We start from the raw sequence: 26,199 nt of genomic DNA on the forward strand, positions 1-26,199 counted from the left end.
GATTTTGTGATTTATTGTGATGCATCAAAGCAAGGTCTCGGTTGTGTATTAATGCAACGAACGAAGGTGATTGCTTATGCGTCTAGACAATTGAAGATTCACGAACAAAATTATACGACGCATGATTTGGAATTAGGCGCGGTTGTTTTTGCATTAAAGACTTGGAGGCACTACTTATATGGGGTCAAAAGTATTATATATACCGACCACAAAAGTCTTCAACACATATTTAATCAGAAACAACTGAATATGAGGCAGCGTAGGTGGATTGAATTATTGAATGATTACGACTTTGAGATTCGTTACCACCCGGGGAAGGCAAATGTGGTAGCCGATGCCTTGAGCAGGAAGGACAGAGAACCCATTCGAGTAAAATCTATGAATATAATGATTCATAATAACATTACTACTCAAATAAAGGAGGCGCAACAAGGAGTTTTAAAAGAGGGAAATTTAAAGGATGAAATACCCAAAGGATCGGAGAAGCATCTTAATATTCGGGAAGACGGAACCCGGTATAGGGCTGAAAGGATTTGGGTACCAAAATTTGGAGATATGAGAGAAATGGTACTTAGAGAAGCTCATAAAACCAGATACTCAATACATCCTGGAACGGGGAAGATGTACAAGGATCTCAAGAAACATTTTTGGTGGCCGGGTATGAAAGCCGATGTTGCTAAATACGTAGGAGAATGTTTGACGTGTTCTAAGGTCAAAGCTGAGCATCAGAAACCATCAGGTCTACTTCAACAACCCGAAATCCCGGAATGGAAATGGGAAAACATTACCATGGATTTCATCACTAAATTGCCAAGGACTGCAAGTGGTTTTGATACTATTTGGGTAATAGTTGATCGTCTCACCAAATCAGCACACTTCCTACCAATAAGAGAAGATGACAAGATGGAGAAGTTAGCACGACTGTATTTGAAGGAAGTCGTCTCCAGACATGGAATACCAATCTCTATTATCTCTGATAGGGATGGCAGATTTATTTCAAGATTCTGGCAGACATTACAGCAAGCATTAGGAACTCGTCTAGACATGAGTACTGCCTATCATCCACAAACTGATGGGCAGAGCGAAAGGACGATACAAACGCTTGAAGACATGCTACGAGCATGTGTTATTGATTTCGGAAACAGTTGGGATCGACATCTACCGTTAGCAGAATTTTCCTACAACAACAGCTACCATTCAAGCATTGAGATGGCGCCGTTTGAAGCACTTTATGGTAGAAAGTGCAGGTCTCCGATTTGTTGGAGTGAAGTGGGGGATAGACAGATTACGGGTCCGGAGATTATACAAGAAACTACCGAGAAGATCATCCAAATTCAACAACGGTTGAAAACCGCCCAAAGTCGACAAAAGAGCTACGCTGACATTAAAAGAAAAGATATAGAATTTGAAATTGGAGAGATGGTCATGCTTAAAGTTGCACCTTGGAAAGGCGTTGTTCGATTTGGTAAACGAGGGAAATTAAATCCAAGGTATATTGGACCATTCAAGATTATTGATCGTGTCGGACCAGTAGCTTACCGACTAGAGTTACCTCAACAACTCGCGGCTGTACATAACACTTTCCACGTCTCGAATTTAAAGAAATGTTTTGCTAAAGAAGATCTCACTATTCCGTTAGATGAAATCCAAATCAACGAAAAACTTCAATTCATCGAAGAACCCGTCGAAATAATGGATCGTGAGGTTAAAAGACTTAAGCAAAACAAGATACCAATTGTTAAGGTTCGATGGAATGCTCGTAGAGGACCCGAGTTCACCTGGGAGCATGAAGATCAGATGAAGAAGAAATACCCACATCTATTTCCAGAAGATTCGTCAACACCTTCAACAGCTTAAAATTTCGGGACGAAATTTATTTAACGGGTAGGTACTGTAGTGACCCGAACTTTTCCATGTTTATATATATTAATTGAGATTGATATTTACATGATTAAATGTTTCCAACATGTTAAGCAATCAAACTTGTTAAGACTTGATTAATTGAAATAGGTTTCATATAGACAATTGACCACCCAAGTTGACCGGTGATTCACGAACGTTAAAACTTGTAAAAAAACTATATGATGACATATATATGGTTATATATATAGTTAACATGATATTATGATAAATAAACATATCATTAATTATATTAACAATGAACTACATATGTAAAAACAAGACTACTAACTTAATGATTTTGAAACGAGACATATATGTAACGTTTATCGTTGTAACGACATTTAATGTATATATATCATATTAGGAGATATTCGTACATCATAATATCATGATAATATAATAATTTAAAATCTCTTTTGATATTATAAACATTGGGTTAACAACATCTAACAAGATCGTTAACCTAAAGGTTTCAAAACAACACTTACATGTAACGACTAACGATGACTTAACGACTCAGTTAAAATGTATATATATGTAGTGTTTTAATATGTATTTATACACTTTTGAAAGACTTCAATACACTTATCAAAATACTTCTACTTAACAAAAATGCTTACAATTACATCCTCGTTCAGTTTCATCAACAATTCTACTCGTATGCACCCGTATTCGTACTCGTACAATACACAGCTTTTAGATGTATGTACTATTGGTATATACACTCCAATGATCAGCTCTTAGCAGCCCATGTGAGTCACCTAACACATGTGGGAACCATCATTTGGCAACTAGCATGAAATATCTCATAAAATTACAAAAATATGAGTAATCATTCATGACTTATTTACATGAAAACAAAATTACATATCCTTTATATCTAATCCATACACCAACGACCAAAAACACCTACAAACACTTTCATTCTTCAATTTTCTTCATCTAATTGATCTCTCTCAAGTTCTATCTTCAAGTTCTAAGTGTTCTTCATAAATTCCAAAAGTTCTAGTTTCATAAAATCAAGAATACTTTCAAGTTTGCTAGCTCACTTCCAATCTTGTAAGGTGATCATCCAACCTCAAGAAATCTTTGTTTCTTACAGTAGGTTATCATTCTAATACAAGGTAATAATCATATTCAAACTTTGGTTCAATTTCTATAACTATAACAATCTTATTTCAAGTGATGATCTTACTTGAACTTGTTTTCGTGTCATGATTCTGCTTCAAGAACTTCGAGCCATCCAAGGATCCATTGAAGCTAGATCCATTTTTCTCTTTTCCAGTAGGTTTATCCAAGGAAATTAAGGTAGTAATGATGTTCATAACATCATTCGATTCATACATATAAAGCTATCTTATTCGAAGGTTTAAACTTGTAATCACTAGAACATAGTTTAGTTAATTCTAAACTTGTTCGCAAACAAAAGTTAATCCTTCTAACTTGACTTTTAAAATCAACTAAACACATGTTCTATATCTATATGATATGCTAACTTAATGATTTAAAACCTGGAAACACGAAAAACACCGTAAAACCGGATTTACGCCGTCGTAGTAACACCACGGGCTGTTTTGGGTTAGTTAATTAAAAACTATGATAAACTTTGATTTAAAAGTTGTTATTCTGAGAAAATGATTTTTATTATGAACATGAAACTATATCCAAAAATTATGGTTAAACTCAAAGTGGAAGTATGTTTTCTAAAATGGTCATCTAGACGTCGTTCTTTCGACTGAAATGACTACCTTTACAAAAACGACTTGTAACTTATTTTTCCGACTATAAACCTATACTTTTTCTGTTTAGATTCATAAAATAGAGTTCAATATGAAACCATAGCAATTTGATTCACTCAAAACGGATTTAAAATGAAGAAGTTATGGGTAAAACAAGATTGGATAATTTTTCTCATTTTAGCTACGTGAAAATTGGTAACAAATCTATTCCAACCATAACTTAATCAACTTGTATTGTATATTATGTAATCTTGAGATACCATAGACACGTATATAATGTTTCGACCTATCATGTCGACACATCTATATATATTTCGGAACAACCATAGACACTCTATATGTGAATGTTGGAGTTAGCTATACAGGGTTGAGGTTGATTCCAAAATATATATAGTTTGAGTTGTGATCAATACTGAGATACATATACACTGGGTCGTGGATTGATTCAAGATAATATTTATCGATTTATTTCTGTACATCTAACTGTGGACAACTAGTTGTAGGTTACTAACGAGGACAGCTGACTTAATAAACTTAAAACATCAAAATATATTAAAAGTGTTGTAAATATATTTTGAACATACTTTGATATATATGTATATATTGTTATAGGTTCATGAATCAACCAGTGGCCAAGTCTTACTTCCCGACGAAGTAAAAATCTGTGAAGTGAGTTATAGTCCCACTTTTAAAATCTAATATTTTTGGGATGAGAATACATGCAGGTTTTATAAATGATTTACAAAATAGACACAAGTACGTGAAACTACATTCTATGGTTGAATTATCGAAATCGAATATGCCCCTTTTTATTAAGTCTGGTAATCTAAGAATTAGGGAACAGACACCCTAATTGACGCGAATCCTAAAGATAGATCTATTGGGCCTAACAAACCCCATCCAAAGTACCGGATGCTTTAGTACTTCGAAATTTATATCATATCCGAAGGGTGTCCCGGAATGATGGGGATATTCTTATATATGCATCTTGTTATTGTCGGTTACCAGGTGTTCACCATATGAATGATTTTTATCTCTATGTATGGGATGTGTATTGAAATATGAAATCTTGTGGTCTATTGTTACGATTTGATATATATAGGTTAAACCTATAACTCACCAACATTTTTGTTGACGTTTAAAGCATGTTTATTCTCAGGTGAATATTAAGAGCTTCCGCTGTTGCATACTAAAATAAGGACAAGATTTGGAGTCCATGTTTGTATGATATTGTGTAAAAACTGCATTCAAGAAACTGATTTCGATGTAACATATTTGTATTGTAAACCATTATGTAATGGTCGTGTGTAAACAGGATATTTTAGATTATCATTATTTGATAATCTACGTAAAGCTTTTTAAACCTTTATTTATGAAATAAAGGTTATGGTTTGTTTTAAAAAGGAATGCAGTCTTTGAAAAACGTCTCATATAGAGGTCAAAACCTCGCAACGAAATCAATTAATATGGAACGTTTTTAATCAATAAGAACGGGACATTTCATTATGATGTATGAATATCTCTTAATATGATATATACATTAAAATATCGTTACAACGATAATCGTTACATATAAGTCTCGTTTCGTAATTCTTGAGTTAGTAGTCTTGTTTTTACATATGTAGTTCATTGTTAACACACTTAATGATATATTTAAATATCATTTTATCATGTTAAATATAGTGTATCAATATCTTAATATGATACATATATATTTGGTAGACGTTATCATAACGATAATCGTTATATATATCATTTCGAGTTTCTTAACTTAGTAATCTCATTTCTTATGTATATCATACATTGTTAATATACTTAGTGAGATACTTACTCATCATAATCTCATGTCAACCATATATATATGTCTATATATACCACAACATGTAGTTTTTACAATTTTGTAACGTTCGTGAATCGCCGGTCAACTTGGGTGATCAATTGTCTATATGAAACTTATTTCATTTAATCAAGTCTTAACAAGTTTGATTGCTTAACACGTTGGAAATATTTAGTCATGTAAATATCAATCTCAATTAATATATATAAACATGGAAAAGTTCGGGTCACTACATCACTTGTATCACCAATCTCGTAATACTTCTTCACAAGACACTCATAGATGGTATTATCTCGACAAATGCCATTCATAACCATTCGACCACATCTACAAAGCCCGCAAATTAAACAAGTATACGCATAAAGATCAAACTTTAACCACTTTCTAACAACCTATTCCGTAAATCAAGTGCGCTTTCAACATTCCCATTTTTTAAATTACCGTCAATCAAACACGTGTACATTGTTACATCCGGTATAAAACCTTTTCCCACCATTTCATCGAAAAATTTAACAGCTAACCCTAATCTATCATTTTTACAAAGCCCGTCAATCAACGCAGTATAAACAACGATATTTGGTTCCAATCCAACTTCAACCATCTTATAAAAATGGTTTAGACGTTAGTCAACGTATCCAAGCTTGCACAGGGCATCGATTAACACACTGTATGTCACAACCGATGACATCATGCTTAGGTCATTCATCTCCTGAAGCAAATTAAGAGCTTCGGTTTTTAATCCCGATTTTAAATACGCATCCATCATCGTTGTGTATATATACTATATAACAAAATTAGCATTCGTTCCATTTTTCTTCATTTCCTTAACCAAGAGCTTAGCATCTTCAAACTTTTTTTCATTACAAAGTTTCAAGATTAGATTACCATACAACAACAAATCAGGTTTAATATTTTTTATTTCCATTAACTCCCAAAAATCCGAAGCCTTGCATAAAATTTTTGACTTTATATACCTGCCCAAATCATTTCCTTAAAAAACTTTTTCGATAAATGCCCTTTACCCGTTTTAGTCAATCTACCCAAAAGCAAATTACAAGAACGGGCTTTCGGGAGCACCTTAAACACATTTGCTTCCTCGAATCTACCTAAATCTACTAACACGTTAAACAACATGTCGAACACACCCCACCCGTAACGACAAGTATTCCTAGTTGACCACATTAAGTCAAACACATCACAACCTGGCAAAAAGATTCTCGATTTAAGCAACCATCTTAAAACGCAATAAACATCACTATAGAACCTATGTAAAAATAAAATGTGAACAAGAATACAGTATGCCTCACTAGTGTGACTAAACTCGGGTCTAGTTTCAGCCCATTTGAATAGGGATTATCACCAAAAAGTCCATTTTTTTGACATTTCTTGCGTGAGAGCCCAAAAAAAAAAAAAATGCCAATTTGCCCTCGCAAGGAGCAAGGTGCCTTGCTCCCTTGCGCCTTGCGTCCTTGCGACCTTGGTTTCACATGGGAGCAAGGCACCTTGCTCCTTGCTCCCAGGTGGAAGCAAGGACGCAAGGTGCATCTTGCTCCCTTACTTCCACCTGGGAGCAAGGACGCAAGGTGCCTCTTGCTCCCTTGCTTCCACCTGGGAGCAAGGACGCAAGGTGCCTCTTGCTCCCAGGTGAAAGCAAAGGAGCAAAATGCACCTTGCGTCCTTGCTCCCAGGTGGAAGCAAGGGAGCAAGAGGCACCTTGCGTCCTTGCTCCCAGGTGAAAGCAAGGGAGCAAGATGCACCTTGCTCTCAGGTGGAAGCAAGGGAGCAAGAGGCACCTTGCTCCTTGCTCCTTGCTCCCAGGTGGAAGCAAGGTCGCAAGGACGCAAGGCGCAAGGGAGCAAGGCACCTTGCTCCTTGCGAGGGCAAATTGACAATTTTTTAATTTTTTGGGCTCTCACGCAAGAAAGGTCGAAAAATGGGCTTTTTGGTGATAATCCCCATTTGAATATCTTTCAAAGCTAAACTAGGCTCATTCTTTAATTCTAACAATACATTAGAGGCCCAAATTAGAACTTGCGGGCATAGTCCAACGGTTCTCCCCATGTACTTTATGTCATGGGATAGGGAGAGGTCATGAGTTCGATCCTTAGGGATGACATGATTTTCTTTAAACCAATTGAACACCAATAATGGTGGTATATATTGACCCTACAGGGAGGTTTTACCGGATTCATTCACGGACCTCTACCCGGAACCACTGCCCGAATGGATGTGTTCCCGGGTACCGTCGATCGGGTTCGGGTTTCCGCCCGAACGTGTGTGTTACGTGCAAATGATGAGGGTCGTTGAAATAAATGATCTACTGATGCCAAAAAATCGCTGTTAAAAAAAAAAAAAAAAAAATTAGAGGCCAATATTGGGGTAAAAACAGAATCGAATAATTTACTAATCCTAAAATCATTGTGTCAGTTTTTTGTGTCAAATATTAGGTAGGGTGGTGTAGTAAAATCTCATTAAAAATTCGGTGGAAAAAAATAAATTAATAATAACAAATATAAATTAATTAAATCTGGAAAATCACTGATTGGGTGGAAGTACAACTGACGATTTTTGTTTTTGCGTCACAAGTTCAACTGACGCCTATGATTGACGCCCCGTGAACTTCGTTACTTTTCGTCACTTGGTGTCTAACTCATCTAACGGAGTCATCTAACGCGTTGTTAGAATCGGTCTTAGAACCAAAGAAAACTCTAGTCAAAAGATAAAAAAAAAAAAAAACTAAACACATGTATACAAAATGCAGACGAAATGAAACGTGAACAAAAGAGACAAATATAACCAAACAAAATCAAGCTAACAACCTAAAGAACAAAGAGAACAAAACCGCTATCGATACTACGACACGAAAAAGCACCCAACGTGTCGATATCCCCAAACATATTCTGAATATCTCTATAGTGACACTAACTTGTAGTTTATTGACACAAGTATTAGAGGGTTGTCATCAGCTAATTATTGAGTTCGCATGTAACAACTCATCCCACATCAGATACAAAAAAGAAATTCGAGTCTTTTATAAACTTAAAGTTATGACTAATTAATATTTTCTATTATGATTTTTAGTTGAAACATAAAGATATTCGGTTAGTTTGCTGTTTTAGCTATGATGGGACTTAGAATTAACCTTCATTTGTTATAAACTTGATTAGTTTGGCAAGTTAAACGTCGTGTTTACCATTTGAAGTGAATGACATGCTTTCTAAAAGGTAATACGGAGTAATATTTTCACTTTACTATTTAACAAATTTACTGATTTACTGATATTATGCATTCTGAAATTTAAACAAGTCAAAACAGTCAGGCAGGCCTTTATATCTTCAATTCTTCACTCAACTACCCTTTCTTGTTTCTCGTTTCACACCCAAAACCCTATCAAAACACCAAAATTCTCACACCTGCAACAATGGAATCAGCTCTCTCAATCTCATCAACACCATCATTCCATCACCAAAAAACCCCATTTCTAAATTCACAATCTTTAAACCTAATCAATTCAATTCCATCTTACCCCTTTTCAAAACCCTACAATCAACCCACCATCAAAATCATCGCCGCAACTAAACCCCAAAACAACCCCATCACCCAAACCCTAAAACACACCGCCCGGACCATCATATTCGCCGCCACAGCCGCCGCCACAGCCGCCGCCGTCTTCTCGAAATTACAAAAGTACCCCGCTATAGCTGAACCCATTGCCCAAACAGAAACCCAAACCCTTGAAGAATCCCAATTACCAAACTTTTTGCCATCAGATTCCAAACCCATTACCCAAACAGACACCCATGAAGAACCCATATTGCCAAATTTCTTAGAATCCAATCCAGAAGCAATTACTGCTATGAAAACATTACTTGAACAGAAACTAGAAGCAGGTGAAGATGAAGAAAGTTTGAAACTTTTGAAAAAACTCACATCCGCTCAGCCCGAAAACGTTGAATTTAAATTCTTAATGGCAAGATTATTAAACGAAATGGGCGAAACCGAACAGGCTCGAGTAGCATTAGAAGAAATACTCGAAAAGAACCCGCTTTCATTCGAAGCATTATTTGAAAATGCATTGTTAATGGATAGTTGTGGTGAGGGTGAATTGGTAATTAAAAGATTAGAAAAGGCTTTAGACATTGCAGTGAATGAAAATAAGGAAAAAGAAGCAAGGGATATAAAATTGATAATTGCACAAGTTCAATTTTTACAAAAGAATGTTGATGAGGCTTTAAAGAGTTATGATGAGTTACTAAGTGAAGACCCGAATGATTTTCGACCGTACTTTTGTAAAGGAATGATTTTTAGCTTGACCGATAAGAACGATGAAGCGAAAGTTCAGTTTGAAAAGTATCGTCAGCTTTCGCCAAAGAAGTTTGATGTGGAAGGGTATATTAGATCACCATTGTCAAGAATGAAGCTTTTTGGGAGTGATGAACAAAATTAAGAGTTTGAAAGATAAAAGGCGGTATGTTTCTTGTTATGATTGAGCCTTTCTTAGATATAGAGATTCAGTGAATTTGTGCTGTTTAATGCTATGATTTACTGCAGAATAAACTTATATAAATGATTTTGGGGTAACTTAATGGTGCCCTCAGTAGTATTGCTTGTAGGAGCATAATCTTGAATTATCACTTTTTGGTTCATTTTGATTGTATCAAGAACTTGTTATGAATCTAATAATGTTTAAATTGTTATAGATCCAAGAAATGAATCTTTAGTTTTGGGTCACTTGTACTCTATTGATGTTATGCTATCCAAGCAACTTATGCGATTAGAGTTTTTAGAAGTGGTAAAATGGTTGGGTCGGGTATATTTGGTGAAGTTTTTTGTCCAATTATTTTGAACTTCTGTAAAATATATTGTGTTTTGTTTTAATGTAATGAGTCTATGGTTCTAAATGTGAGATTAATCTCCTTTTTAGAAGTTGGCCGATCAATCTTGTTAAAGTCGGTCAATGTTGATGAACGAAAGTCAACACTTGTTAACGGTTAAAAGCTGGATTTAATCAGATTATTGTAGTTAAAATCATATTCAGTCGGTCAAAATTGATCAACATTCAATTATTTCGGATTTGACCGATTAATCTCTATAAAGTCCCTGCCAGTTAAATCCCGATAGCGGGTTTACAACCTTGAATGGGACTAATTTATTAGCCTGAAAGTAAAAAAATACATGTATAAAAGTAATGGGTTAGTGATAGAAAGAAAGTTTTGAGGTGGTGCTGATGTGGCAAAATGTGGTTGTTTGACGGGTGTCCATTGGATAAGAGTACTCTTAGAAGATTGTACACAGCAGAACTTTTGCTTTGGCCGATCCGTTTGACCCATTTAACATAGAAAAATATAACTTTAAAGGACAGCGTTATCGAAATTGTTAAGGGGCAACTTTTATTAATAGCGTTAGTTATATTGTTTTGTTTTTTCATTTTATCTGTTCAGTTAGCAACAGTTTTTCCTTCTTCAGACTTTCCATTAACTTCCACTAACGAAAACCACAGAAAACCAATAGGCTCAATGGTGATGGCTCGTTTAGATATGAGGTTATGCTTTATGAGATGTTGATGTGCAAATTCAGTCTAAATGTTTGGAAGAAGGCTTTGTTCCAAGTGTGAAAGTATAGAATTACAGGTTAATTAAGAAGTTCTATTATGATTATGAAGTATACAGTTCAATAGATTTAAAGGTTACTAAAGAAGTATGCTGATTGTGGGTATGATTCATGGAGGAAAAGTTTATATATCAAATAGATACAGGATGATAGCATAGTAGCATACCTTAGCTTCTTGGGTCCAATATTTACTGTACTATCTCAGCTCATAGTAACAAACGAGGGGTGGTTGGGCGTCGCTGCGCAGCAGGGGTGTGGATTAAAAAAAAAAAAAAAAAAGGTATCGTATACAAACAAAAAAACATAACAAAAGTACGAAAATGCCGCTAATGAAAACATGTTGGTTGTCTAATCCGAACCACAAAACCACCTCCAAGCCTTCCACAATTAGCATATAGTATAGTACTGTATATTGTATAATTATGGAGTAGAAAGTAGAATATATGAATTAGTCATATTGCTGGTAGTTGCATACATGATACATATGAACATATCATTTTATGTGTAATTACATTACATTTTGTATCACACTGGGTTCATGATGATATGATATCATATATGATTAAAATAATGGTCTTTGATTGTCATTATGGTTTAAAAATATCAAAATTAAATCAAATACCCGTTACACCAAAACTCAATGGATAAGTGTGTGTTAACTTCATGAAGCCAAGACATCTATCTATCTATATTTCAAATAATTTTATGCCACTATAGAAAAAGAAGTTGGTAAATAATGTTTACTACATGAAGCCATCATTCTAATCGCATGGTCCAGAGTTGTTACATCAATAATCAAGTAATAGAGCTACTCATTCTCCATGGGGAAAAATCTATTTGAACTCGCCTAGCTAGCTCATTGTACATTATATTGCTCGACCGAATTTGTTCTATCAGATGAATCGATCAGTTCATTGTCACTTAGCATGCTTCTTTCTCCTAGTGCTGCTTATAATCTCAGGTTCGATCTCTCTCGATCACTGTATTCATCTTATTCAATCATTAAAGAAGTTGTCACGTTTCAAATGAACTTTCCTCTACTAATAAACATATATAATAATAATGTGTATTAGTATTAGTATTTATTTGTACTTAATTTAATATAACAGAAGAAATGAGTTCAAGCAATGGAGTGGTTACAAAATCACCATGCAAACATAGGAGTAGAACATACAAAGGTTTATGTTTGTACAAGAAAAACTGTGATATCATTTGCAAGGCTGAAGGTGCTCCAAGTGGTGGTCGTTGTCATATTTTAACCCTGCGTTGTTTTTGTAATTTTTGTGATCCAGACTAAATCTTCTTACTTTTATTCCCTTCACATATTATAACTAAAAACATCGTAATTTCCTTGTTATAAATGTTGTTGAATTATTGATTATGGATGATATCCTATGTATGAAGACAATAGCAAAGTGATGATACATTACATATATACATATACATTTCACAATGACAGTGGCCCATCTTAAGCTTGATCTCACTAATATCATCTAGAGCAGTCCTTTTATAGGCCCAATTCGAGAGCTCACTCGAAGCACAATATATAAAGTATGCCTTACCATCGGGTCGGGTTTAAGTCAGACCAAAATGGGTTCAAGTTCAAATGTGTCAGAGTGATGGGTCAAGCAAGTAAGGTCAATCGCAAGTCGGGTCAGGTTGGGTCAACTTTGGGTTGAGTTGTGACCTTTTTTCTTTCTTAAATTTTCGTTGATATTGAATAAGCGAAAAATGTCTTACAATAAGCAACATATGTCAACTCCTTCAACATTATATAAGAGAGTTTTCTAAACAGGGTCGGTCCCGAGAATTTAAGTATCTAGAACCATTTGAAGTAAAAGGTCATTAGACCTTACTGAACAATATAACTTATTTAAAAAATTTCGCACGAGATGCATGTTTAAGTTGTTTCAAAAAGAAAAAAAAAAAACATGTTATATAGTTTTTTTTTTTTCTCTGGGCCTAGTCAAATGCATAGGTATATATTTTTTTTTTTTACCTAGTTAACTACATTAGATGTTATAAATTTGGACCCTTAATAAAACTGAGCCCCGAGCCATCGATCACTTTGCTCTGACTTTGAGTCGGCCGTGTTTCTAGACATATATCATAGTATTCTTTTGTAATTGTATACGAATAGTGAATACGATAGTATGCACGTGCCAAGCACATAATAAGAGAGATTATGACCCTTTTGCATTGATGTAACAAACATAGGAATTGAAACCCTAAATGTAGAGTCTAATGTTGAACTAGTGGGCTAGAATATTCGTGGCCCTCTATACGCATAAATATTCTTTCACGGCCCTAAGGTTTAGCTATAAATAGTTAAACTCACCCTCATTCAAGACAAGATTCCAACAACAATTAAATACATTCTTTCAGTAAAATGCTCGGTCGTAAAAAATGCAGTAACTTAAGAATCAACTATATACCAGGCCACAACTCAACGCAAGTCGGGTCGGGTCTGAGTCAACTTTGGGTTGAGTAGATTAATTGAATTTGGGTTGTGAAGACTAGGGATGACAATGGATGTCCGATCCAATCCATTTAGATGGATATGGATGATCTAAACGGATGATAAATGGATATGGATATGGATGATGTGAAAAATTAATGGATCGGGTGTTGATGACAATTTATCATCCATGAATATATCCATTTACCACCCGAAATACATATATACATATGAATTTATACATATTTACTTAAATATATGCATGTATACTTATATATCCTTATATGTACACTATAAACTATTAAAATGTTAACGAAAATATAGATTGTGAAAATACAACTATATGAATACTAATAAATTCATATATCTTACATATATTACACATGTTTGTTATTAGAAAAACCTAACATCCAACGGATACCCGATAACTCGCTTAATCCAACGGTGTTAAAATTGCTAATCTAGCATAAAACATGTCTATGTTCTTGTGCTTATTGTGTTTTCGTGTATTGTAGATTTTATGTTGATATTGGCTTGCTTGGTGTTAAAGTGTTGTGCTGATAGTTCAAGGATGGTGCTGCTTATGTTGATAGTGCAAGGACTGATTATGTTCAAGTTTATTTTTAGAGGAAGACTTGGGCTCGGTTGCTGATTTCTGCTCCAGGCTATTTAAGTCTCTCATTAGGGTTGAGAGAAATTAATCTCACATATTTTTCATCTGCTCTTCTCTCAATCTAGGATTTACAGTTTATTTCATCTTCATCATTATTCTGTAATCATCATAGTTTGTGTATTTCTTGAACATTTGTTCATTGTTTAAGTGAGATTCTCTGAGAGAAATTCATTGTGCATAATATATTTGATGAGATTCATCTGTACGATTTGTGGTGAATACAGTTTGATTATTATTTGATCTGTATTTGTGTTGATTTACATGTTTTAACATGGTATCAGAGCTGTATGGCTTGATTCTTTGATTCTGGATCCTGATTATTCGATTGTTCGTCGAAGAATTTAGGGTTTCATCTTGTTAGGGTTTCGACTCTATTTTTTGGGGGTTTTTTCATCAATGGTCTTCTTGTTGGTGATTGGTTCGTTATCTGAAGGTTATTATCCTGATTCTTTGAATTAGGGTTTGTGTTGGTAATTCGATTTACATCTGGTGTTTTCTTATTTTCTGTTCTTCCGCTGCTATTTTTCTGTTCTGTATTTGTTATTAAGAAAGCACTGTAAGTCTTCTTTCATTCTTCTTCTCTAATCTGAGTCTACTCGTGGATTCCTGGTGAATAGTTATACTTGACCGGTCAACCTGATTGACTTGGAATCCTGTCCCTGGCTATTCAATTCCTGGTCTCCATAGCCATTGGAGTTGTCTATTGAAGATTATTCTTTATAGACCTTATAACTCTGTTCTTGTATTTTATATTTCTTGTTGGGTCTTGCACTAACAATTGCAGGTTGCTTGGTTTTATACTAATAGCTTGCTGGATTTTTTGTAAGTCTTTTCAACTCTGGCAGCCACTGGTGCTGTTTGTGGGATATCTTGTTATTTTTTGAATATTTGATCTCTGTGTTTATTTTGTTTATTTGCTGTTTGTGTTTCTTGTTTTCTGTGATCTTTATTTGTTCTTACTTCTTGTTTTATTGTTTGTTTTTCCATATATTCTGTTATCATGGGTGATGAAACTTCTACTGCACTCACTTTAATTAGTAAAATTGACTTTGGTGATCCTCTTTACTTACATGCTAGTTGAAATGACCCGTTCATATCGATTATAAACGATTCACAATAGTTGATTATATCGCAAGGTACTTGACCTCTATATGAAACATTTTACAAACATTGCATTCGTTTTTAAAAGGCAAACTTTCATTTCATCGAAAGTTGACAGGCATGCATACCATTTCATAATATATCTAAACTATAAATAACTTGATAATATTCTTGATGAACTCAATGACTCGAATGCAACGTCTTTTGAAATATGTCATGAATGACTCCAAATAATATCTCTAAGATGAGCAAATGCACAGCGGAAGATTTCTTTCATACCTGAGAATAAACATGCTTTCAAGTGTCAACCAAAAGGTTGGTGAGTTCATTAGTTTATCATAACAAATCATTTCCATTATTTTAATAGACCACAAGAATTTTATTTCCAGTTCTCATAAACATACGTCCCATGCATAGAGACAAAATTCATTCATATGGATTGAACACCTGGTAATCGACATTAACAAGATGCATATAAGAATATCCCCTATCATTCCGGGAAATCCTTCGGACATGATAAAAACAACATCGAAGTACTAAAGCATCCGGTACTTTGGATGGGGTTCGTTAGGCTCAATAGATCTATCTTTAGGATTTTCGTCAATTATTAGACTGGTTTACTAATTCTTAGGCTACCAAGCAAAAGGGGCATATTCGGCTTCGATCATTCAACCATATAATGTAGTTTCGATTACTTGTGTCTATTTCGTAAAACATTTATAAAAGCAGCGCATGTATTCTCAGTCCCAAAAATATATATTGCAAAAGCATTTAAAAAGGGAGTAATGAAACTCACTCTACAATATTTTGTAGTAAAAATATTCGTACAACGATACTGAATAATGCAGGGTTGGCCTCGGATTCACGAACATATATCATTTATATATTTATTAACACATATAATCGTAATAGAACAAATTGATATATTCTATCTTAATTTATATATTTTATATATTTAATTTGTGTATATATTTAAAATGATTAATATTTATATAGTTATATTAATATCTATATATGATTAATATTATATCAAAATACCTAATTTGTTATATATGAATATTTATATATATATAAAAAATGTTAACATGATTAATACATACTTATATGTAATATTACTAAAAGTATATTCTTATATACAAAATATTTATTTGGTAACATAATATCAATAATAGTAATAAAAGTTGTATTTGCTTATAATGATAATATTATTAACAATAATGGTTTTAATCCTAATGAGACTAATAATAACTTAAATGATAATGCTAATAATAATACTTATAGTAATAATATTAATAATAATTATAATAATAATAATAATAATAATGAGTAATAAGTAAACTACCTCAAAGAAGTAGCCCCTTAATAAAAATGCCCAAGTCCGGGTTTGAACCCGCGACGTCCCGCTAACCCGATAACATCCATATTCCTTACTCCGTATCAGTTTTTCTATTATTATTATTAAGATTTTAATATCTTTTAACTTAGTTTTTCTGTTTTGAATCATCATCATACCCAATATCATCATCATCATATCCATTATCATCATCATCATCATCATTCTTTCATAATCATGATCATAATTATGATCATCATAATCTTATCATAACATAATCATAATCATATCATATTCATTATCATCTATCGTCAACATCATCATTAATATCAAAATCAAGGAATACATTCATCTAACCATCATCATCTATTCACGTATTCCTCTTCATCATTATTTCATCTCTTCGTCATTAATTGATTACTATCATCACCTCATAATCATAACAACATTATGTTATCATCATCATAATTCTTAAACATCATCTAATTATTATCATAGCCCAATACCTTAAATTAATTGGGCTTCACCTTCATATCTTACATTATTGAAGCCCACCAGAATAGTTTAGCCCAAACATTTTACTGAAGCCCAATTATCGATTTAATAACCATTAACTGTTTTGCGAATTAATAAGAAACAAAAGGTGGGACCTTTGTTTTGAATTCAACCGATCGGTAGTAGGAGTGTAACAAAAAAAAAAAATATTACGCAGTCATCATATATAATTCGTCATCTCCACCATTCATAATCTTAATCGTCACATTCAAAAAACTTCTTGAATCATCATTATCATTACTATTACATCATCAACGTAACTGGATCTTGTTTCAATGACAGCAAGAAAATACACGGCCCAACAATGAAATAAGTCTCAGCCCAACATTGAAATAAGTCTCGGCCCAACATAATAAGGGTTCCAGCCCACATATTACGGCCCAATACCTAACCTAAAGGTTCACGACTTTAATATCTTGCTTATTTCGATCAATTACTAGAAATAACCAAACAAAGAAAAGAAGTGGAGGCCTACATGCTTCCCACTTAATGTTCAAAATTAATTGTGGCCATTGGAATGTCACTCGACAAAAAAAATATACAATAGCAATTGAATATCAACGTTAATGCTTTAATTCATCGTCATCCTCCATTATTTCTCATCATTCGATATTGTTTTAAAATAGAAGAAAATAGCAAAAAGTCCGATAATGATGGGTTTTGTTTGCGTCTTTCAACAGAAATCGTAAAAAGATAGTTGCACAGAAATTTTGTAGCAGTAAGGAATGGTGATGGTTTTCGTGGAGATTAAATGGTGGGGGTATAATGGCTAACAACATCAAGGACAAAATGAAATAGGAGATAACACGAGTAGTTATTCATGATTTCATGTGGTGTTTGTGATGGCTCACGGCTGAGCAGAAAATAGAAACAGTGGCTAATAGCAGCGATATTTAATAGGGATTGAAGTGGGTTTGAGGTGTTCCCGGATAGAAGAAAAATAGAACGATGGTGGTAGTTTTAATGAGTTGTGTTGGCGATGAAGAAGGTGATAGAAGTGGCGATATAAGGGTTATCATGCTCTATGGTGGCGGGTGTTCATGCTCTATGGTGGCGGTTGTTGTATGGTGGTGGATTTCGAATAAGAAGAATCAGCTCAATTTAAATGATGGTTTGTAAGGTGGTTGTTTTGAGTGGTCTCATTGAATTCCAACAACATCTAATCACAACACAAAACGAAAAGAAATACATACCAAGTTGATGGTGGTGGCTCGTGAGGTGGCTATGGGGTGGTTGTAGTGATCAAGGTGAAGTGGCCGATTTAGGGTGGCCTAAAATGGTTGATCAAGAAAGGGTGTAGGTAGTGAAGAGGTGATGGCGTTCTCGGTGTTATGAGAAAGAAGAAGTAATTGTGTGACTATGTATATTTGCATAACATATTCATATATGTATATAATGATTAATAACTTAATAATATAACAATAATAATTGAGAAAGTTAAGATTCATGTGAAACGTAAAGTAATTCTCAAAATATCAATCAGTAATAGGTTAGCACTAGTATCCACAATTATAATATATTTAACACTTTATGAATGAATCCAACATAAAACAGTGGTGCTACAGTGAAGCCATCGGCTTCTTGTCATGATCTATAATATTTCAATTTAGGGACTGTTATATCGTGGGTCATTACTAATCAGTGGCAGATAAAAGTCTTCAGAAAAATCTCAAATTTTTAAATTAAGTTTCTTCAATTATTTTGGTCTTTATGGTATAAAATTCGATCATTAATTTATTAAATAAAAATTACATCAACTGTCTCCCTCAATTATGAGTAAAATATAAAAAGTGTTAAAATTAAATAACTAGATCCTAAATACATTTTTAGTAAGCCAAAAAATTATAGATCTCATTTTCGGATCACTGTTTATTTTAAAATCATATAAGTTCGAATTAAAGTTTTCTAAATAATAATCGAAATGTCCAACGACTATTACAATCATTTAATATTTATTTTTAATATATTTTATTTATATATAGAGATATATTTTAAATAATAATTATTATAATATCCTATTTTTTATTTTATTAATTTTTAATAACAACAACATATAATACTTTAAATTATATTTCAAATTATTATTTATATATACATACACACATAGCTATTTACAATTAATTGTTCATGAATCATCGAGAGCAGTCGAAGGTTAATTGAATATATGAACATCGTTTCCAAAATTTTCTAGACTCAACATTACAGACTTTGCTTATCGTGTCGAATTCATATAAAGATTAAGTTTAAATTTGGTCGGAAATTCCCGGGTCGTCACACTAGTGATACAACTGGTACTCCTATTATTCCTATTAAACTAAAAGGTACTAAAAATTATGCTATATGGAGTAGGTCAATGAGATTAGCTTTGTCAACTAAAAACAAAGTAGGTTTTATTGATGCAACTTATATTAAAAATACAGAAGATGCTGTACTTGCTAGTCAATGGGATATGTGTAATTCTGTTGTGTTATCTTGGATTCTTGGTTCTATATCTGAGGATTTGTATTCTGGTCAAATTTATTCTATTGTTGCTTCTGTTGTTTGGAATGAACTTAAAGATACATATGATAAGGTTGATGGATCCAATATTTTCAATTTACATATGAAAATAAATTCTTTAAAACAAAATGGTGCTTCTGTTTCTGATTATTATCATAATTTGAATTCACTTTGGAAACAATTGATGAAATGGTTAAACTGTCAGCCTGTACTTGTGCAGCTGCGAATGTTGCACAAGAACAGACTAAAATTTTAAGACTAAATCAATTTCTCATGCGATTAGATGATGAGTTTATGCAGATTAGAAGCAACATTCTTCTTAGAGATCCAATTCCTGATGCTAAAACTGCATTTGCAGTTATATCTAGGGAAGAATCTCACAGAAGATTTGTTTCTAGTCATGTTTCAAGTAAAAGTCAAAACACTGTTTTTATGTCTCAATTTGGAAATACTGGATCAAATCAATCTTATAATAGTAGAAACAGGAACAATAGAGGACCTAATCCTAATTTGGAGTGTACTAAATGTAATAAGATAGGTCATACTATTGATAGATGTTTTGAAGTTGTTGGTTACCCACCTCACTATAAGAAACCATCTAATAATAATAAATCTTTTAGAAGCAATAATTCTGTTGTTACTAATTCTACTAATGAATCTTCTTCTAGTGATGGTTTATCTAGTGTTCCTTCTAGCTCTTTATCTCTTACCAATGATCAGATGACTAAGCTCTTGAGTTTATTGAATGATACACCTGCTCAATCTTCTAATGCTTGTAATAACATAGAAGGTAAAATATATAATATGAATACATTCTTTAATGAAAATTTTGAAATGTGCTTTAATTGTCATTCTCAAGTTAATAATAATTTAGGATGGATCATTGACTCTGGGGCTAATCAACATATGACTGTTTCTGAAAAGAATTTATTTAATGTTGTTGATATTTCTGATTTTAATCTAAAAGTGTCTCATCCAAATGGTACTGAGGCTAGGGTTAGGAAAATTGGTGATCTTAAACTTACTACTAAAATTTTTTTGCATGATGTTTTAGTTGTTCCTGGTTATTGTGTATCTCTTTTATCTGTTAGCAAAATGGCTGCTGATAATGATATGTATGTTAGGTTTGATAAACATAAATGTTATATTCAGGATTTGATATCAAGAAACACCCTGGGGACTGGTAGTATATAAAGAGGAATATATATATTTGATGATTGTCAAGGTGAACCTATGTGCTGTAATGTTGTTACTTATAAGTCTGCAATACTTTGGCATTGCAGACTTGGACATCCATCAAGTCCTGTTTTACATGTTTTAAAAGACAAATTGAATTTAAATTCAAAAGATTGTGATTTTCCATGTGAGACTTGTTTAAAGGCTAAACAAACCAGAGATGTTTTTCAAAATAGTGATCATAAGTCTAAAAATCTTGGAGATATAATGCATCTTGACTTGTGGGGTCCTTATTGAGTTACTAGCAGAGAAGGATATAGGTTTTTTATGACTATTGTTGATGACTTTACCAGGGTTGTATGGGTTTATATGTTAAAACACAAAAGTGATGTTTATGACACTGTATCAAATTTATTTAACTTGATTCAAACTCAATTTAACAAAAAGGTGAAAGTTATCAGAACTGATAATGGTTCTGAATTCTGTAATAATCAAATGGATCCTTTGATTTTATCTTTAGGGATTATTCATCAGACCACTATTCCTTATACACCCCAACAAAATGGGGTGGTTGAAAGGAAACACATACACCTTTTGAATGTTGCTAGGTCTCTTATGTTTCAAGGAGGGATTCCTCTTAATATGTGGCCTGAGTGTGTTCTAACTGCAACTTATCAACAGGACTCCTTCCAAGATTCTAGCAGGCAAATCTCCTTTTGAAATGGTTCATGGTTTTGAACCAAACCTCTCTCATTTAAAAAGCTTTGGTTGTCTTGTCTTTTCAAAGGTTTTAAATGAAAGTGACAAATTTTCTTCTAAGTCTGAAAAGGCTGTTTTTATAGGTTATTCAAGTTCAAAAAAAGGTTACAATTTGTGGAGTTTAGAAAGAAAAATCATTTTTTATTCTAGAGATGTTAAATTTTTTGAAAATGTTTTTCCTTTTAAACTGATTTCTTCAAAGGATGTTGATTTTAATGATGATTCTTTAAATACTCAAAACTTTTTTGATTTATATTTTTTTGAAAAAGATGCCAAGGTTAATAAAAATCCTAATGATGAAGGGAGAGGTGTGTCAAATGAAGTTATCCAGGTGGCAGAGGCTACTGGCAGTACCTCTTCAGTAGGTGGAGGTAGCCTTGATAACTTAAATGATGACAATAACATCCCTGAGGGTAATTCTCATGATCAAACTGATATTTCTGAAAATATTGTGCCTGCTAGTATCAGGAGGTCTGATAGAGTATCTGTTCTTTCTAGGAAATTTGATGATTTTATTATAGAAGGGAAGGTCAAATATGGGTTAGAAAAGGTTATTAATTATGCAAATATAAGCCATGAAAATTTTTGTTTTACCACTAGTCTAAATAAGTCTATTGAACCAAAACATTATCATCAGGGTGCAAGTGATCCAAATTGGATTGCAGCCATGAATGATGAAATGCAGGCTCTTTTTAGGAACAACACTTGGATTCTTACTGATTTACTTTAAAATAGAAAGCCTATAGGTTGTAAATGGATTTATAAGATAAAATATAGATCAAATGGTGAAATTGAAAGGTATAAAGCTAGGCTTGTTGCAACAGGTTTTAGTCAAAGAGAATGTGTTGACTATGATGAAACCTTTTCTCATGTTGTCAAAATGGTTACTGTTAGGTGTTTATTGACCATTGCTGTTCAAAATAATTGGAAACTTTTCCAATTAGATATTAATAATGCCTTTTTGTATGGTGACTTAACTGAGGATGTGTATATGGAATTACCTGAAGGGTATTACTCTCCTAATGAAACTAGAGTTTGTAAACTTATAAAGTCTTTATATGGTCTAAAACAAGCTCCTAGGAAATGGAATGAAAAGTTAACTTTGTCCTTAAGAGAAAATGGTTTTGAGCAAAGTGCTAATGACTATTCTTTATTTGTTAAGTCTTAAGGTTCTTTGTTTCTTGCATTGCTTGTTTATGTGGATGATATTGTTATAACAGGTAATAATGAATCTGAGATTGAAAAATTCAAACACTTTCTAAAAACTAAGTTTTTAATTAAAGATTTGGGATAATTAAAATATTTTCTTGGGATAGAAGTTTTAAAAGATAAAAATGGTTTATGTTTGAGTCAAAGAAAGTATTGTCTTGAGTTATTAGATGAGTTTGGATTAATTGGAAGTAAACCTGTAGGGGCACCTTTAGAAACAAATGTTTATGTTTCTTCTGTTCCCACTCAAGATGATTCTTTTTTGGTTGATATAACAAAATATCAACAATTGATAGGAAAATTAATATATCTTACTATGACTAGACCAGATATTTCTTTCTCTGTTCAATGCTTAAGTCAATTTATGCATTCTCCTCTTCAATCACATTTAAAAATTGCTTTAAGATTGCTTAGGTATTTGAAAGCATCTCCAGGTAAAGGTGTCTATATTCAAAAGTCAGATTCTGTTACTTTATCTGCTTATGTAGATGCTGATTGGGGTAAGTGTCTGGACTCTAGAAAATCTGTTACAGGTTTTGCTGTTTTCTTTTGTGATTCTCTTATTTCATGGAAAAGCAAGAAGCAGGCAACTGTATTCAGATCTTCAACAGAATTTGAATTCAGATCTTTAGCATCTGTTACATGTGAAATTTTTTGGATTCTTAAGGTTTTAAATGATTTAAACTATAAAAATTTACTTCCTGTAAAAATTTATTGTGATAATAGATCTGCAATTCTTCTTGCAGCCAACCCTGTTTTTCATGAGAGGTTTAAACATTTTGAAGTTGACTTGCATGTTGTTAGGCAAAAATGTACTTCTGGTGTTATTAAAATTGAACAAATAGATTCTTGTAATCAAACTGTTGATATTTTTACAAAAGGGTTGGGAATTAATCAACATAATTTGCTTTGTGATAAACTCAAACTTATTGACATGTTTCATGCCTAGATTATGGGGGGGATGTTAAAATTGCTAATCTAGCATAAAACATGTCTATGTTCTTGTGCTTATTGTGTTTTCGTGTATTGTAGATTTTATGTTGATATTGGCTTGCTTGGTGTTAAAGTGATGTGCTGATAGTTCAAGGATGGTGCTGCTTATGTTGATAGTGCAAGGACTGATTATGTTCAAGTTTATTTTAAGAGGAAGACTTGGGCTAATTGCTTATGAGCTTAGCCTGTTTATTATTTGGCCCAAAAGGCCCAAGTGTGATGTCGGTTGCTGATTTCTGCTCCAGGCTATTTAAGTCTCTCATTAGGGTTGAGAGAAATTAATCTCACATATTTTTCATCTACTCTTCTCTCAATCTAGGGTTTACAGTTTATTTCATCTTCATTATTATTCTGTAATCTTCATAGTTTGTGTATTTCTTGAACATTTGTTCATTGTTTGAGTGAGATTCTCTGAGAGAAATTCATTGTGCTAAATATATTTGGTGAGATTCATCTGTACGATTTGTAGTGAATACAGTTTGATTATTATTTGATCTGTATTTGTGTTGATTTACATGTTTTAACAAACGGATATGAATATCAATAGATGAATTATATTTAAATGGATATGGATTTTTAAAATTAAATTGATATGAATTTTAAAAATTAAATAAATATGGATACAGGCGCATCCGATCCATATCCGATCCATTGACATCTCCAGTGAAGATGCTTGATTCATAAATTTAATTGATTGACCCGTTTAGATTGATACTTGTTAGTTACGGAGTAGTTAGTTAACCAAGGTGATGCATGTATTCCTTATTTTTTAACTTCCAAAATTCCCATTACTTATTTATTTTTATTTTTTTGAAAGGCAACTTTTATATTAATCAAACAAGAGTACAAATGCAGGACCTCATTTATGGTCCAAGTACACACAGACATTCAAACCAAATACAGTGAATTACATGAAACATTATGGATGTTGAGGAAACATCCACTCGCGAGAACTAAAACTATGCAACACACGAAATTGGGTTTGATAACCACATCAACCAATCGATCGATCTTCCTTTGATTCTTCTCGAGATCCACTCGAACGATTTTACTTGAACCTCGTTTAGGGCCATCGGACTATTCCATGTTTTGTTGTTGAAAATCTTTTGGTTTCGGTTTTTCCAAATAAGATACCCACTTACACATTCTACCGCTTGCCATGCTTTTTCTTGAAGTGGCGATAACCTATGAGATGATCTTCCAAGAAAGGCTTCACTAATGCTTAGATTAGACACATTAGTGAATCCCCACCAATTATAGACTTTCTTCCACACTTCCATTGCATTTTGGCACAAGATCAACGAATGTTCCACCGACTCGATATCGTTGTTACATAAAGGGCAAAGTATCGAATCGAGGTCCATAACACGAACAGCTAATCTTCTTAATCTCGCTCTCCAAGTGAAGACCTCTATCTTTTTTGGAATCAAGTTGTTACATTGTGTCTCGATATGTAAAGTGTTACCCGCAAATATCTTCTCCTCGATCAGGTCAGTTAAAGCTTTGGTTGTAAATCTTCCACTCGACGTCATGTTCCAACTCCACGAGTCACCATCTATGTTTCTAAAAACAAAAGAATTAATCATGTTAGATAGGTTTTCGAGCTCTCCCAATGCTCGACCCAAAGGGCTTCTGGTCCAGCACCAAGATCCCGAGCAGATGTCCCCAATCTTTACAATTCTATCTTGCACTGTCGCATCATTTTTCTCTTCTAACTGATACATCCATTTGAACTTGTTTCTGAGACATTCGTCACCGATCCAAACCTCGTTCCAAAAGGATGTCGTTGCTCCGTTTCCTGCTGTTTTGACAAAAGAAGTGTTGAAAGGAAGACCAATGGAGTCTAGCCGTTTACCTGCATCAATAACAAACTTCCAAGTGCCTCGGTTAGAAGAAAGGCGATGGGGGGAATCAGTTTCAAACCCTCCATTTGGGCCGTATAAGCTTTTGATAATTTTAGCCCAAATTGAGTTTGATTCGTTGTGAACCGCCACCTCCATTTCCCTAGTAAGGCCTGTTAGTGCATATTTTGTAATCCCTAGTTCCATGAACTTTAATGTTTTATTTAAATCATGTTGTAACCTGTAATTTTGTTAAACGTTGATTGTCGATTTGTTTTTAAATGTAATATGTAATGTTACTCGACAGTCGGCCGACTGACATAGTCAGTCGACCGACTGTCATCCACAGTCGACCGACATAGGAACTGAGGTATATTTAAGCCAAGTTAATCTCCACTAATTTGGTTAATCACTCTGCATATTTTCATACACACAAACAGTTCCATGTCGGGTCTCTCTCAATCTTCATGTCCAAATACCACAGAATGTCAGTCTAGGCTTTCGTGTTTATCAA

General features: G+C 33.5%; 3 protein-coding genes and 1 pseudogene across 3 annotated transcripts; 2 read left to right on the forward strand and 2 right to left on the reverse strand.

Moving 5' to 3' along the window:
- The window catches only part of LOC139849956 (uncharacterized), a 70,572-nt pseudogene extending 64,006 nt beyond the window's left edge, over window positions 1-6,566 (reverse strand).
- Window positions 6,567-8,835: 2,269 nt separating this feature from the next.
- Window positions 8,836-10,068, forward strand: LOC139848214 (protein SLOW GREEN 1, chloroplastic-like). Its single transcript, XM_071837944.1, has one exon. The coding sequence runs from the start codon at window positions 8,900-8,902 to the stop codon at window positions 9,923-9,925; it is 1,026 nt and encodes a 341-aa protein (XP_071694045.1). The 5' UTR covers window positions 8,836-8,899; the 3' UTR covers window positions 9,926-10,068.
- Window positions 10,069-18,156: 8,088 nt separating this feature from the next.
- LOC139849957 (uncharacterized) lies at window positions 18,157-22,372 on the forward strand. Its single transcript, XM_071839564.1, has 7 exons — window positions 18,157-18,319; window positions 19,629-19,838; window positions 19,928-20,497; window positions 20,582-20,831; window positions 20,991-21,128; window positions 21,237-21,491; window positions 21,565-22,372. The coding sequence occupies exons 1-7, from the start codon at window positions 18,157-18,159 to the stop codon at window positions 22,370-22,372; spliced, it is 2,394 nt and encodes a 797-aa protein (XP_071695665.1).
- A 2,431-nt stretch (window positions 22,373-24,803) lies between these two features.
- LOC139849958 (uncharacterized) lies at window positions 24,804-25,844 on the reverse strand. The gene has a single exon (XM_071839565.1). It carries the CDS (start codon window positions 25,842-25,844, stop codon window positions 24,804-24,806), a length of 1,041 nt encoding a protein of 346 aa, XP_071695666.1.
- Between the last annotated feature and the right edge of the window lie 355 nt (window positions 25,845-26,199).

This window comes from Rutidosis leptorrhynchoides, chromosome 5 (genome assembly GCF_046630445.1).
Source record: "Rutidosis leptorrhynchoides isolate AG116_Rl617_1_P2 chromosome 5, CSIRO_AGI_Rlap_v1, whole genome shotgun sequence".
Classification (NCBI taxonomy): Eukaryota; Viridiplantae; Streptophyta; class Magnoliopsida; order Asterales; family Asteraceae; genus Rutidosis; species Rutidosis leptorrhynchoides.

Excerpts from the sequence above, each read along its gene's own strand:
- LOC139849958 (XM_071839565.1), bottom strand. The coding sequence starts at position 25,844 with ATGGAGGTGGCGGTTCACAACGAATCAAACTCAATTTGGGCTAAAATT.
- LOC139849957 (XM_071839564.1), top strand. The coding sequence starts at position 18,157 with ATGGTGGTAGTTTTAATGAGTTGTGTTGGCGATGAAGAAGGTGATAGA. Across the intron at positions 19,839-19,927 it reads AAATTCTTTAAAACAAAATG|CTGCGAATGTTGCACAAGAA; the intron begins GTGCTTCTGTTT and ends GTACTTGTGCAG. Across the intron at positions 20,498-20,581 it reads TGCTTGTAATAACATAGAAG|GATGGATCATTGACTCTGGG; the intron begins GTAAAATATATA and ends ATAATAATTTAG.
- LOC139848214 (XM_071837944.1), top strand. The coding sequence starts at position 8,900 with ATGGAATCAGCTCTCTCAATCTCATCAACACCATCATTCCATCACCAA.